Consider the following 14889-nt stretch of genomic DNA (forward strand, 5'->3'; position numbering starts at 1 on the left):
CTAGCAGGGGTTCTCAAAATATGGTTTGTGGAGTCCTCGGGGTAGTCTCTGAGACCCTTTGAGGGGACCTGAAAGATCAAGACTATTCATAATAACACTAAGATATTGTTTGCCATTTTCATTGTATGTTGACATTTACACTGATGGTGCAAAAGTAATGGTGGGTAACACTGTTGGCATCTTAGCATGAATCAAAGCACTGGCACCAAACTAGTAGTCACTGTATTTGTCATGCACTTATGCATTCACAGGAAAAAGAAAAGCACTAATTTTCACTTAAGACCTTGATGAAGCAGAAAACATTTGTTAATTTTATTGAATCTCAACCCTTAAGAGGTGATTTGCATTATGAGCTAAACCAACTACTTTTTTCATGAAACATGTTTTACTTGAGAGAACAAATGGCACACGTGATGGTTAATTCATACTTGAGTATTTTACAGACATTTTCTCAAAAATGAATGAAGTCAGCAATCACTTCAAGGAAAACAACTGAAGTGTTTGTTTCTAAAGATAAAATTTGGGCTTTCAAGTGAAAATTGGAATTTTAGAAAACTTGTATCTGCTTGATACCTTCCTACTACTTAAAAGTTGTTTTTTTGTTTTTTAACAGGATAGGTAATATTAACAAAGGTAAGTTTTTGGAATTATATAAAATCAAAATTTGAAAGGGCTGTATAACTCATGGAGCCACTATTTTTCCAAAAAACCAATGATGTTCTGCATTCTTTAAATAATAATCCACTCATTTATGGATCCATTGAATGGATCAGTAAGAGATCCATTCAAATACAAGATTTTATTATAACAGAGTATGAAGAGTTCATTGATACGGTTTCAAATTCTACATTCCAGCTAACTTTTAAGAAACCTCGGCCCAGGGGCAGTGGCTCACGCCTGTAATCCCAGCACTTTGGGAGGCCGAGGTGGGCTGATCACCTGAGGTTAGGAGTTTGAGACCAGCCTGGCTAACGTGGTGAAACTCCGTTTCTACTAAAAATACAAAAAATTAGCCGGGTATGGTGGTGCGCACCTATAATCCCAGCTACTCAGGAGGCTGAGGCAGGAGAATCGCATGAACCCGGGAGGCGGAGGTTGCAGGGAGCCGAGATCGCCCATTGCACTCCAGCTTGGGCAACAAGAGTGAAACTCCGTTTCAAAAAAGAAAAGAAAAGAAAAAAAGAAACCTCCACTTGGCTGGGCGTGGTGGCTCATGCCTGTAGTCCCAGCACTTTGAGAAGCCGAGGAGGGTGGATTACCTGAGGTCAGAAATTCGAGACCAGCCTGGTCAACCTGGCAAAACCGCGAAACCCCGTTTTTATTAAAAATACAAAAATTAGCCAGGCGTGGTGGTGGATGCCTGTAATCCCAGCTACTCGAGAGGCTGAGGCAGGAGAATCACTTGAACCCAGGAGGTGGAGGTTGCATTGAGCTGAGATTGTGCCGCTGCACTTCAGCCTCAGCCACAGTGAGATACTCAGTCAAAAAAAAAAAAAAAGAAACCTCCTGTCTCAAGAAAAAAAAAAAGGAAGGTCCACACTCAGTTGTTGAAGAGGCTGAGGTTGAAGGCTTACTTGAGCCCAGCAGTTTGAGACCAGTTTGGGCAACATGGCAAGACCCCGTCTCTACAAAAGATAGAAAAATTAGCCGGGTGCAGTAGTGCCTGCCTGTAGTACCAGCTACTCAGGAGGCTGAGGCAGGAGGATTGCTCTAGCCCAGGAGTTCGAGGCTGCAGGGAGCTATGTTCATGCCACTGTACTGCAGCCTGGGTGACAGAGCAAGAACCTATCTTTAAAAAAAAAAAAAGAATATCCACAATTCCAATACTCTTCCCTTTTCCAACTACATGTCTGTGTTAGGTCACATGATGTACTTCATAGACTTCAACTGAAACAACATAATGCTAAAGTTTGAATGAAGAAGCAGATATGGGAATTCAGCTGTCTCCTGAATTAAAGAGAATTGCAGAAATGCTAAACAATGCCATTCTTCTCACTTTATTTTGGAAAATATAATTATTTTTCATAGAAATTATTTATGTTAACATGTAATGGATTTATTGTTTTTGATGAATTGGAAAATATTTTAAAATGTCTTTAGTTTTAAGTTCTATTATGATAGCTATTGGTAGATATAACCTTCATAATCAAAAGCTCTTTGGCATTTCCAATAATCCTGAAGAGTGTAAAGGGGTCCTGAGACTAAGAAGTTTGAGAATCCCTGGACCTAGTCTCTGCTGCTAACAACACAGAGAAACAATCAGATACATGCTTCCTAATGAAAGAATACACTACCACCTGTAGTTTTGTCAAAGGGATAGAATGTACAATCAAATTTTGGATCCAGTTGCCAATTTACAGGAAATACAGAGAACAGAAGTACACGTTCAACTACATGAGTATGCAATCTGCAAAATCCAGACTCTGGGAAATTGTAGGTCAAATGCTTTGGTTCTTCAACAGACACATCTTAGTGTATTTGAAAGGAAAAGAAAGTAGTAGAGGGAAGCCTGTAGATTAAAAGAGAATTAAATAAATAAATGGGCAAGACTAAACTTTTTTTTTTTTTTTAATAAATGGGCAAGACTAAGCTAGAATGTCTTTGGATGCATATTTGGGTGATAAAAGTATGAAATATTCCAAGAGTGTAATTACTGTAAGAATTGGGATAGTAATTACTTTGGGGGTAGAGTGGGGATTGAGATTGGGACAGAGTACATGGAGGAGTTTCTGGGGTGGAGGGCAAAGTTCTATTTCTTGATCTGGGTGATGGTAGCAAGGGTGTTTGCCTTAAAACAATTCATTAGGATATGAATTTAACTCCAGAAAAAAAAGGTCCTAAAAATCGTACAGTAAGGAAATGGAATCGTAAGTAGACAACTGGCCCAGCAGTTGAAAAAAATGTACTTAATAAAGCAAACACTGAGAATTAAATTAACACCAAATTGTGATTCTGCTATGTAAGGAGGGTAAGAGATATGTAAACTAACGTATATGTGGGGTGGCAGAAAAGGCCTGATCCTCATTGGTCGTTATAAGAGATTATGATATGACTTCTTACATTGATGAAGAAAGAAATAGTAGTATAAGAATATTTAGAAACATGTCAGTTTCTAATAAGAAATATCTGAAAGAATTGAAATTGGATGTTTTGGGAGCAAATAAGACTACTGGGTGCAGAGTAGTGAAACAGGATTGCTGTTTTTATTATAAAGTTTGTGGTACTTTTGTCTTTTGTTTTTGAATTTCTTTTATGAAAAAATAAAATATAAATAGAACATTGCTAGCACCTCAGAAGGCCCTCTTGTGTCCTCTTCCAGCCACTGACCCCTTGCCTTCAAAGGGTTACTATTATTCTGACTTCTGACCTTTAATGTGCTAGATTAATTCTGGCTTAAACCTTAAAAAGGTTTCTGTAATTGAATAATTATGGAGAAGAATTGGGATGGGTCAGAGTTAGGAACACATTAAGTGTTTTGGTACTATGCAATGAAATGTGGCATTTAAGTCACATATCATGTTTCAAACTTTTGTGACCCATTAGTGAGTCGTGAACTCAATTTAGAAGGTTGTCTTAGAATTAAAAATTGAAATAGAACAGAAAATATTGATGCCAGCAAGCCCACAAATCGGGGCTTATCTTGGGAGGGTTCTCGGCTTCATTTAGAGTGAGCCAACAGTGAAAGAAAGCAAGTTAGAACAACGAGGTACAGCAAAATGCCTGCTCCATAGACAGAGCAGGGCTGTCCCGTAGGCAGAGCAGCCCAGAGTAGCCCATTGGATTGCTGGACAGCTATATTTATACCCACTGTTAAAAGGAGTGGGTTATTCATGAACTTTCTGGAAAAGGGGCAGGGAGTCCCCAGAGTCATATAAGATAACTTCTGAGGCATTGCCACAGCATAATAGTTAAATTGTCATGCTGCTGGTGGTTGTGTCTTACGTAAATGTGTTATAATTTGCATATAATGAGCAATGAGGGCAACTAGAGGTTGCTTGCATTGCCATCTTGGTCTTAGCTGATTTCAGCTGGTTTATTTGTCACATCCTTTTTTGATCAGCAGGGTGATCAGTAGTGACTGAGGCTCGGGAAACAAGTCCTGTTGGTATCCTATCTTGAAATAACAAGAATAAATATTTCATGAAAGTTTTGCTTCACTTGTGTATGTATATATGCGTGTACTGGGTTGTGTTGTAAAATGTATTTTATTTTGATTTGCAGTCAAAAGAATATTCAAAGCCATTTCTCTTTAATGTGACCACTCACCAGCAAAGCACTACATCTTACCTAATCAGTCATCAAGTTCAGTAGATTTTACTTCCCTTGTATTTCTGAGGTCTATTTCTTTCTTTTTTGCTTCTGTCTTAGCCCTCACCTGGCCTGTTTCAGAATTATGCTAGTTGGTCTCGCTCCTTTCATCATTTCCCACATTGTGTCTAAGATGATCTACAATGCAAGTCTCGTCATCCCAGTCTCTTTCTCTTTTTAAAAATAGACTTTTTAAGAGAAATTTTAGGTTTACAGCAAAATTGAGTACAAGGTGCAGAGATTTCCCATGTGTTTCCCCTATCCCTCCATATACAGCCTCTCCCACTATCAGCAAGGGCACACCCAGAGTGATACATTTGTTATGATCGATGAATATACATTAACACATCATTATCACCCAGAGACCATAATTTACTTTAGTGTTCACTCTTGGCGTTGTACATTCTATGGATTTTGAAAAATGTGTAATGACCTGTATCCAGTATTATAGGATCATACAGAATAGTTTCACTGCCTTAAATATCCTCTGTGTTCCACATATTCATCCTTTTCTCCCACCACCTCCTGGCAACCACTGATCTTTTTACTGTCTCTATAAATTTTACCTTTTCCAGAGTGTCATTTACTTGGAATCATAGTTTGTAGTCTTTTAAGATTGGCTTCTTTCATGTAATATGATATGTATTTAAGGTTCTTCCATGTTTTCTCATAGCTTGATAGCTCATTTCTTTTTAGCACTGAATAATATTCCATTGTTTGGATGTACCACAGTTTATCCTTTTACCTCCTGAAGGACATCTTGATTGCTTCCAAGTTTTTACAGTTATGAATAAAGCTAATATAAACATCTGTGTGGTTCCATCATAGTGGCTCATGACTGTAATCCCAGCACTTTGAGAGGCTGAGGCAGGAGGATTGCTTGAGCCCAGGAGTTTGAGATCAGCCTGGGCAACATAGTGAGATCCATCTCTACAAAAAAACTTAAAAATTAGCCAGGGATGATTATGAGCACCTGTGATCTCAGCTACTCAGGAGGCTGAGGTGGGAGGATTGCTTGAGCCCGGGAAGTTGAAGCTGCAGTGAGCTGTGATCACACCACTGCACTCCAGCCTGGGCAACAGAGTGAGACTCCATCTCAACAAAACAAAACAACAACAAAAAACATCCATTTGTAGGTTTTTATATGGACATAATTTTTCGACTCCTTTGGGTAAATGCCAAGGGGTGCTATTGCTAATTCATACGTGTATTGTGTGTGCTTTATTTTTGCTTTATTTATTTATTTATTGAAACTGAGTCTTGCTCTGTTGCCCAGGCTGGAGTGCAATGGCACAATCTCGGCTCACTGCAACCTCTGCCTCCTGAGTTTTCCTGTCTCAGCCTCCCGAGTAGCTGGGATTATAGGTGCTGGCCACCACGACCGGCTAATTTTTGTATTTTTAGTAGAGACAAGGTTTCATCATGTTGACCAGGCTGGTCTCGAATTCCTGACCTCAAATGATCCACCCACCTCGGCTTCCTAAAGTGCTGGGATTACAGATGTGTGCCACCATGCCCAGCCTGTACATGTTTAGTTTTGTAAGAAATTGCCAAACTTCCTATTGCTCCATATCCTTGCCAGCATTCGATGTCAGTGTTTTGGATTTCTGCCATTCTAATTAATAGTGGTATCTGATTGTTGTTTTATTCCAGTCTCATTTTAAAAAACATTGTCATCTGGGCATGGTGGCTCACACCTGTAATTGCAGCACTTTGGAAGCTGAGGCAGGAGCATCACTTGAGCCCAGGAATTTGAGACCAGCCTGGGCAACATGGCAATACCCCATCTCTACAAAAAATACAAAAATTAACTTAGCGTGGTGGTGTGCGCCTGTAGTCCCAGCTACTGTGGGTGCAAAGGGAGCTGAGGTGGGAGGATTGCTTGAGTCAGGGTGGTTGAGGCTGCAGTAAGTTGTGATCATACCACTGCACTCCAGCCTGGATGACAGAGCAAGACCTTGTCTCAAAAAACAAACAAAAACACTGTCTTCAGGATAAAGCACAGACCAGCATTGCAGGGCATAAAGGGTCCCTTGTGAGTTGGCTCCAGAGCTAGACTAAACTTTCAGCTCCATTACTTATTAGCTCTATGCCCCGGGTTAGTTGTTTATCTCTCTGTGTCCTAGTTTTCTTATCTGTAATGCATGGAACCTACCTTTTAGGATGGTTGTGAGGATTAAATGAGTAAATACATGTGAAATGCTTAACACAATGCATACCACAGTAAGCGCCCAATAAATATTAGTTGTTATCATTGTTTGGACCTAAGTTACTTTTATGTTCATATCACTTTTATTTTATTTTATTTTATTTTTGGAGACAGAGTTTCATTCTGTCATCCAGGCTGGAGTGCAGTGGCACTATCTCGGCTCACTGCAACCTCTGCCTCCTGGTTCGAGTGATTCTTCTGCCTCAGCCTCCTGAGGAGCTGGGATCACAGGTGTGTACCGCCATGCCTGGCTAATTTTTGTATTTTTAGTAGAGACAGGGTTTTACCATGTTGGCCAGGCTGGTCTTGAACTCCTGACCTCAGTGATCCTCCCGCCTCGGAATCCCAAAGTACTGGAATTACAGGCGGGAGCCACCACACCCAGCCATCCTTAACACTTTCCACTTTGTGTTTTAACCTATGTCATACAAATTATTTACAGTTCTTCCACGAGAAAAAAACTGCTGTATTCTCTCACTTCTAGACCTTTACTCCAAAATTTCCTTCTCTTTCACTTTGCTAACTGCTACTTATCCATAAGAACTTAATTTAAATGGCAGTTTCTCTGGGAAGCCTTTCTTGTCCTCCCTCCAAGTCTGGGTAGATGTCTCTGTCAAGACATTCTGTGCTTCTGACACTGTAGTGTAACTATCTGTCTTAGGTTAGACTGGAAGCACTCTGAGGGCAAGGATTTTATATTATTTATTATTAGAGTCTAATAATGTATTTTTTTGTTTGAATGAGTAGTGAATGAATAGATTTTTATTGTGTAGAAAATGTAACTATACTTGGTTGGGCGCGGTGGCTCACGCCTGTAATCCCAGCACTTTGGGAGGCCGAGGTGGGCGGATCACGAGGTCAGGAGTTTGAGACCAGCCTGGCCAACATGGTGAAACCTCGTCTTTACTAAAAATAGAAAAATTAGCTGGGCATGGTGGTATGCCCCTGTAATCCCAGCTACTGGGGTGACTGAGCCAGGAGAATGGCTTGAACCCAGGAGGCAGAGGTTGCAGTGAGCCGAGATCATGCCACTGCACTCCAGCCTGGGTGACAGAGCAAGACTCCATCTCAAAAAAAAAAAAAATGTAACTATACTTGTTTGTATTTATTATCTCTTTCTATATCTCTAGTTCGTGAAGCCTGGAGCTGAGAATTCAAGAGACTACCCTGACTTGGCAGGAGAAGCAGGTAACATAGAACATTTAGATCTTTGAACATTCATAGTTTATTATGTGGTCTGTCTTGATTTCATGGATGGGGCAGCCTTGCAAGCACAAAAGGAAGCCCAGTCAAGGGAGAAGAACCTGTGCGGAGAAATGCCTAGTGACTCACTACAAAGGAAAAGAGCTTGGGCATTCTTAGCAGCTACATTGCCAGAGCAGAGAGTGGCTTACAATTTTATGTGCTATCTGAATATGTGTTGAGATGGTTAAGGGATCTGTGGGAGAGAGAGGTAGGGTCATTAAAAGGGATAACATCATTCTAGTGTGTGTTAACTTCAGGAGTTCTAACAAAATTAGTGTCTTCCTTTCCTGGAAAAGGGATAATCACATTCAAAATGTATTAAATACCTGTATGGTGGTTTTCTTCACTTCACTGAGCCAACATAGAGAATTCTTTTTCTGTCACTAGATTACTGCATGACTAAAGGAGGTGATGCAGTTTGTTATTGTTTATTCTAATGAGTATTAGTACTTTTGAGCAAAAGACAGGTGAATATTGGTGTGAGTGGAACTAACAGGGAGAAGGATCTACAGGTGTATGGGTGCTGGTTCTCTAAGCATTCAGCATTCTTTAGAGACATGCCACGGCCAGGCTGCATCTGGCTGCACTGTGGGTCTGAGTTGTAGCAGAGAGATCCCTATCCATTGTTCCTCTTTTCCCCCACCTCTCTTTTTTTTAAAAAAGGGGACAAGTATGAAAGCTTCTTTACATGATATATATAAAGAATTTTTTTTGCCATCAATAAGAAATTTAATTATTTTTTAAAAATCCAAATGCTGGCATTGCCAGAAAAATTTAACCAGCTTTTTTTTTTTTTTTTTGAGATGGAGTTTCACTCTTGTTGCCCAAGGTGGAGTGCAATGGATGATCTCAGTTCACTGCAACCTCAGCCTCCCAGGTTCAAGTGATTCTCCTGCCTCACCCTCCCGAGTAGCTGGGATTATAGGCACGCACCTCCACGCCAGTCTAATTTTTTTGTATTTTTAGTAGAAACGGGGTTTCACCATGTTAGCTAGGCTGGCCTCGAACTCCTGACCTCAGGTGATCCGCCCACCTCGGCCTCCCAAAATGCTGGGATTACAGGCGTGTGCCACTGCGCCCAGCCTGACGGGCTTCTTTATATCCCTGCAGTTATAGTAAAAATTCACACACGCATGAAAATGGAAAAACTACAAATACTTGATTTCTGTCCCCTATTTTTCCACTTGCAACATATGCTTAGGTGCCTTTTGACTCCATGGGAAAAAAAAATCTAATGTTCAGAACTACCAGTAACAAGAAGAAGAGAATATTTTTGTTTCTGAGAATGAAATGATTCCCAACATAGTGGGTTCTTTTTTTTTTTTTTTTTTTTTTGAGACGGAGTCTTGCTCTGTCACCCAGGCTGGAGTGCAGTGGTGCAATCTCGGCTCACTGCAAGCTCTGCCTCCCAGGTTCACGCCATTCTCCTGTCTCAGCCTCCTGAGTAGCTGGGACTACAGGCACCCGGCTAATTTTTTGTATTTTTAGTAGAGACAGGGTTTCACCGTGTTAGCCAGGATGGTCTCCATCTCCTGACTTCGTGATCTGCGCCTCGGCCTCCCAAAGTGCTGCGATTACAGGCGTGAGCCACCGTGCCCGGCCCATAGTGGGTTCTTAAGCACATTCTCTGCATATGTAGTATGCTAGCTTGATGTCTGTTAGCGTGATTGTTACTCATTTGGCATGGATAGTGCACAAGTTGGTGTCTTCAAAAAGGCCAACAAGATAGGCCTCACTTACTTCTTGCAAAGCACCAATAGCTGCACTTTGGAAGTGCCAATCTGTTTTTAAGTCCTGAGCAATTTGTTGCACCAGATGCCGGAAGGGAGGTTTGCGAATCAGTTTAGTGGACTTCTGATAACGTCTGATTTCACCGAGTGCCACAGTACCAGGCCTGTAATGATGAGGTTTCTTCACCCCTGCAGTAGAGGGCACATTCTTGCGAGCGGCTTTTATAGCCAGTTGCTTCCTGGATGCTTTACCATGGTTGATTTTGGGCAGTCAGCTTTGTACTAGCCATGGTATAGAGACCTCCTTACTTACCCTCCTTCTTTGGGTGGAATTCTGCCAGCTAGAGGTGGTGCTGGTGATAGAGAGGGGCAGCAGCTGCTGGAACACCTAAATAAATGTTTTGGTTTGGGAGCAAGTACTCCAAGCTTAGGTGCCAGTTGTTTAGGGGAATTTTGGGAAATACCTGCTGTCAACACTTGGAGACCTTCTCTTTCATCCCGTAAGTTGTTAGGCACAGTCCTTTTCCTAGGGAGCCTCCCCAACTCAATTCCTGCTACCTTGTTGCCAGGCAACCCAAAAGGAGTTACTGTGTTTATTCCTTAGATGTTCCTGCTTATTACTATAAGTAATATTATGGGGAAATCCAGTGCATATATATTTAGATTTTGCTTCAACTTTTTTTTGTTTTCTTTTTTCTCTTTCTAACCATTCCTTCAACATCAACTCTTATTATTCAACTCAATACTTAAATGTTATACAAGAAATCAGAGCATGTCTGTCCTCCAAAAGGAAGGTTCAAGAGATTACATTAATTGCAGTGGTTCTCAGGGCAGACACTATTCATTTAATGTTTATCTTCTGCGTTGTTAAATGTTCTCCTCTTAATTGATGCCTCCAAATAGCTTCTGCCTGTCTCTGAAGTGGGAGATGCTTTGATCAGTTTTCTCTATATTTTTTGACCAATTTCTTTTATTTCATTAAAAAATTTGAAGTTACTTTAGTGTGTATATAACATTTTGATTATAAAATGATTAATACTGAGGTAAAGTTATGATGTTTGAAATTAACTCTGGGGATTGACTAGTAATAAGAAATCTGGCCGGGTATGGTGACTCACGCCTGTAATCCCAACACTTTGGGAGGCTGAGGCAGGCAGAGCACCTGAAGCTAACTTTTGTATTTTTAGTAAAGATAGGGTTTCACCCTGTTGTCCAGGCTGGTCTTGAACTCCTGACCTCGGGTGATCCAACCGCCTCAGCCTCCCAAAGTGCTAGTGTGTCCGGAATTGGTGGGTTCTTGGTCTCACTGACTTCAAGAATGAAGCCGCGGACCCTCGTGGTGAGTGTTACAGTTCTAAAGGCGGTGTGTCCGGAGTTTGTTCCTTCTGATGTTCGGATGTGTTCGGAGTTTCTTCCTTCTGGTAGGTTCGTGGTCTCGCTGGTTCAGGAGTGAAGCTGCAGACCTTCACAGTGAGTGTTACAGCTCTTAAGGTGGCGCGTCTGGAGTTGTTCGTTCCTCCCAGTGGGCTTGTGGTCTTGCTGGCTTCAGGAGTGAAGCTGCAGACCTTCGCGGTGAGTGTTACAGCTCATAAAAGCAGTGTGGACCCAAAGAGCGAGCAGTAGCAAGATTTATTGCAAAGAGCGAAAGAACAAAGTTTCCACAGCGTGGAAGGGGACCCGAGCGGGTAGCTGCTGCTGGCTCGGGCAGCCTGCTTTTATTCTCTTATGTGGCCCCACCCACGTCCTGCTGATTGGTAGAGCCGAGTGGTCTGTTCTGACAGGGCACTGATTGGTGCATTTACAATCCCTGAGCTAGACATAAAGGTTCTCCACGTCCCCATCAGATCAGTTAGATACAGAGTATCGACACAAAGGTTCTCCAAGGCCCCACCAGAGCAGCTAGATACAGAGTGTCGATTGGTGCACTCACAAACCTTGAGCTAGACACAGGGTGCTGATTGGTGTGTTTGCAAACCTTGAGCTAGATACAGAGTGCCGATTGGTGTATTTACAATCCTTGAGCTAGACTTAAAGGTTCTCCAAGGCCCCACGAGAGCAGCTAGATACAGAGTGTTGATTGGTGCATTCACAGACCCTGAGATAGACACAGGGTGCTGATTGGTGTATTTACAATCCTTGAGCTAGACATAAAGGTTCTCCACATCTCCACCGGACTCAGGAGCCCAGCTGGCTTCACCCAGTGGATCCTGCACCAGGGCTGCAGGTGGAGCTGCCTGCCAGTCCTGCGCCATGCGCTCACACTCCTCAGCCCTTGGGTGGTCAATGGGACTGGGCGCCGTACAGCAGGGGGGTGGCGCTCGTCGGGGAGGCTCAGGCTGCACAGGAGCCCATGGAGGGGGTGGGAGGCTCAGGCATGGTGGGCTGCAGGTCCCGAGCCCTGCCCCGTGGGAAGGCAGCTAAGGTCCGGTGAGAAATCGAGCACAGTGCCGGTGGGTTGGCACTGCTGGGGGACCCAGTACACCCTCTGCAGCCTCTGGCCCGGGTGCTAAGTCCCTCATTGCCCGGGGCCGGCAGGGCCCGCCGGCTGCTCCAAGTGTGGGGCCCGCCAAGCCCACGCCCACCCAGAACTCCAGCTTGCCCGCAAGCACCGCGTGCAGCCCCAGTTCCTGCTCACGCCTCTCCCTCCACACCTCCCCGCAAGCCGAGGGAGCCGGCTTCCGCCTTGGCCAGCCCAGAAAGGGGCTCCCACAGTGCAGCGGTGGGCTGCAGGGCTCCCCAAGTGCCACCAAAGTGGGAGCCCAGGCAGAGGAGGCGCCAAGAGCAAGCGAGGGCTGTGAGGACTGCCAGCACGCTGTCACCTCTCACTAGGATTACAGGCGTGAGCCACCGTGCCTGGCCTGCTGTTAGCATTTAAAGGAGGTACAGAGTACCAGCTAAACATACCTTTTTGTAACTTATTCTTTCCCACTGAATATAAGAGCAATGCATGTGTTTTATTGTAACGAATAATTATGTACTAATGAAAACAAAATTTTGACCCAGACCTAGTCACTATTAGTATCTTGGTGTTATTCTATGTTAGCATTTTTCCCCTGTGGCTATATGGGATCACATTTGTAGTTTCATATCCTATTTATTTATTTATATATTTTTAAGGACAACATCTCACTATGCTGCCCAGGCTGGAGTGCAGTGGCTATTCACAGGTCCAGTCATAGTGCACTCCACATCAAACTTCTGGGCCCAAGCAGTCCTCCTGAGTAGCTGGGACTACAGGTACTTGCCACCGCGCCTGGCTTGTATCCTAATTTCTGAAATTTATTTTATCACAAGCATTTCCCCTTTTACTTAAAATTGTTTGGAAAAGGGCCAGGCGTGGTGGCTCATGCCTGTAATCCCAGCACTTTGGGAGGCTGAGGAGGGCAGATCACCTGAGGTCAAGGGTTCGAGACCATCCTGGCTAACACGGTGAAAACTCCATCTCAACTAAAAATACAAAAAGTTAGCCAGATGTGGTGGTGGGCACCTGTAGTCCCAGCTACTCGGGAGGCTGATGCAGGAGAATGGTGGGAATCCGGGAGGCGGAGCTTGCAGTGAGCTGAGTTAGCACCACTGCACTCTAGCCTGGACAACAGAGTGAGACTGTGTCTCAAAAAAAAAAAATTGTTTGGAAAAGAATGTTTAAGTTGTGCACAATATATTATTATCTATATATATGCCATTACTTTTGTTGGACTTTTAGGTTCCCAAGTTTTTGATATTTTAGAAAAATTGTAGTGAACATTTTGCTAAATAAATGTTTGTTCTAATCTGAAAGGGATGCCGGCAAACTCAAACCACACCAAGTACGGCCAAGAGATCTTTATTGGAGAGGTTGAGGTCAGGTCATGCAGGGGAGAGAGAGAGCTGTTGGGTGGAGTAATTTATAGCCCCCAGGGCTATATGGGCACTGATGATTGGATGGGGGGCAGGCCTGAAGGGAGGAGTAGGAGGTGCCTTCTTTTATTGGGTCTCATATGGTGGGCCGACATAGTGTTGGGTGAAGAACCTGGAACCAGCGCCATCTTTTGGCGCCTTGCGTCACCTAACATTCCTCCCTTTTGTTTCTCTTAGAGGTGGGTGGAGGGGCGTCGTATCTCATCTGGCTACTTCCTGCTGAGTGGGGGCGTTGAGGGGGAGTAAAGGGAGGACTGTTGGGGGCATCTATCAGTAGAATAAGCCCGAGTAGTGTGGTGGCGTATGTAAACACCTCTTGGGGTGTGAAGTCCGTGAAGGTTCCTCTAACATTGTGATCCATTCGAAGGGTAGTGATGGATTGGCTATGAGCCAGCTGTCGGCGTGGAGATCATTGAGAAATTTGTGGAATCGGTTGGCGGTTGTCATGACTGGCTTGGGTTAGCAGGTTATGAGCCCGTCTGTGGAATCTGTCCCATCCTCACTGGTGGCTAAAAGCTGGTAGTTTCTGAGGAGAAGCTGGTTAAATGTTTGGTTAGATATGGAAGAGATTTGGTTTTTCATAAACTTAATGAGGCAGGGGAGTAGTGCACAGAAAGCGAGGATACCCATTAGGGGGCCAAAAAGGGAAGGAGCCAAGCTAAGAGGGGGGTTTTGAGGATTTCCCAAAGGGAGGTAGTAGTGCTAGCATTCATTAGTTTACGTTTTATCTGACGTAGGTTTTAATGCTAGTTTCGATTACTTGGGACTCATTAATGTAATAACAACAGTTCTCCTGTAAGAAGATGCAAGTATCGCCTTTTTCGGCTGTGAGTAGGTCGATGGTGCGGCAGTTTTGAAGGGTGACACCAGCTAGAGATGTGATTTGTCGTTGGAGGGCGGCTAGAGACTGAGCCGTTTCCTCAATGGCCGTCTGAAAATTGGGATATGCTGTATACCTATGAGAGAGGTTGTTAGAGAGATTCCAAGCATGATATTTAGGAAGATTGCTTTTTTTTTTTCTGACGGTCCTCAGGAGAGTTGGGTTTAGGGTGATTAAACTGATAGGCTTGGAGGCCTTCAGAGAAGGAGAGCAATGTGAGTTGAGGGACTAGTGTGGTGGGTATGCAGGGGCCAGGGATAGAGGAATTAATGGCCGTTACACCAAAAAAAAAAGGCTGTCTGGAGCTGGAAAGTTGGGGGGCATGACAGTTTGTTTGCATGTTACATTGTGGGGCGATGTGGGGTGGTAGCTGGTGTTGTAACAGGTAGGGATAGGGACGCTGAGGTTGGCAAGGATGGGGACATGGGAGATTACAAAGCCGGTGGTCGGGGGGGAGGAGTTGCTTGTGTTTATGGAGCTAGATAGTGGAACCGCAGCAAGAGGGGGTTTGTTGATGTTTGCACATAAGAAACAATCAGAAGTAGGGACCTGAGAGGTGTTTAATAGTAGTAATCCTTGATTGAGGAACAGAAGCCAGGAAGCCTGTATGGAGGTTGTGT

At 43.5% G+C, this 14889-nt stretch overlaps 1 protein-coding gene across 3 annotated transcripts in view; it reads left to right on the forward strand.

The window, feature by feature from the left end:
* The window catches only part of SCP2 (sterol carrier protein 2), a 129392-nt gene that overhangs the window by 7035 nt on the left and 107468 nt on the right, over positions 1-14889 (forward strand). For all 3 annotated transcript variants that reach the window (XM_030818833.1, XM_030818834.1, XM_030818836.1), the window contains exon 2: positions 7648-7705. In XM_030818833.1, coding sequence (XP_030674693.1) covers positions 7648-7705 — 58 coding nt within the window. The remainder of the gene's footprint in view (positions 1-7647; positions 7706-14889) is intronic.

This window comes from Nomascus leucogenys, chromosome 9 (genome assembly GCF_006542625.1).
Source record: "Nomascus leucogenys isolate Asia chromosome 9, Asia_NLE_v1, whole genome shotgun sequence".
In the NCBI taxonomy this organism is placed as follows: Eukaryota; Metazoa; Chordata; class Mammalia; order Primates; family Hylobatidae; genus Nomascus; species Nomascus leucogenys.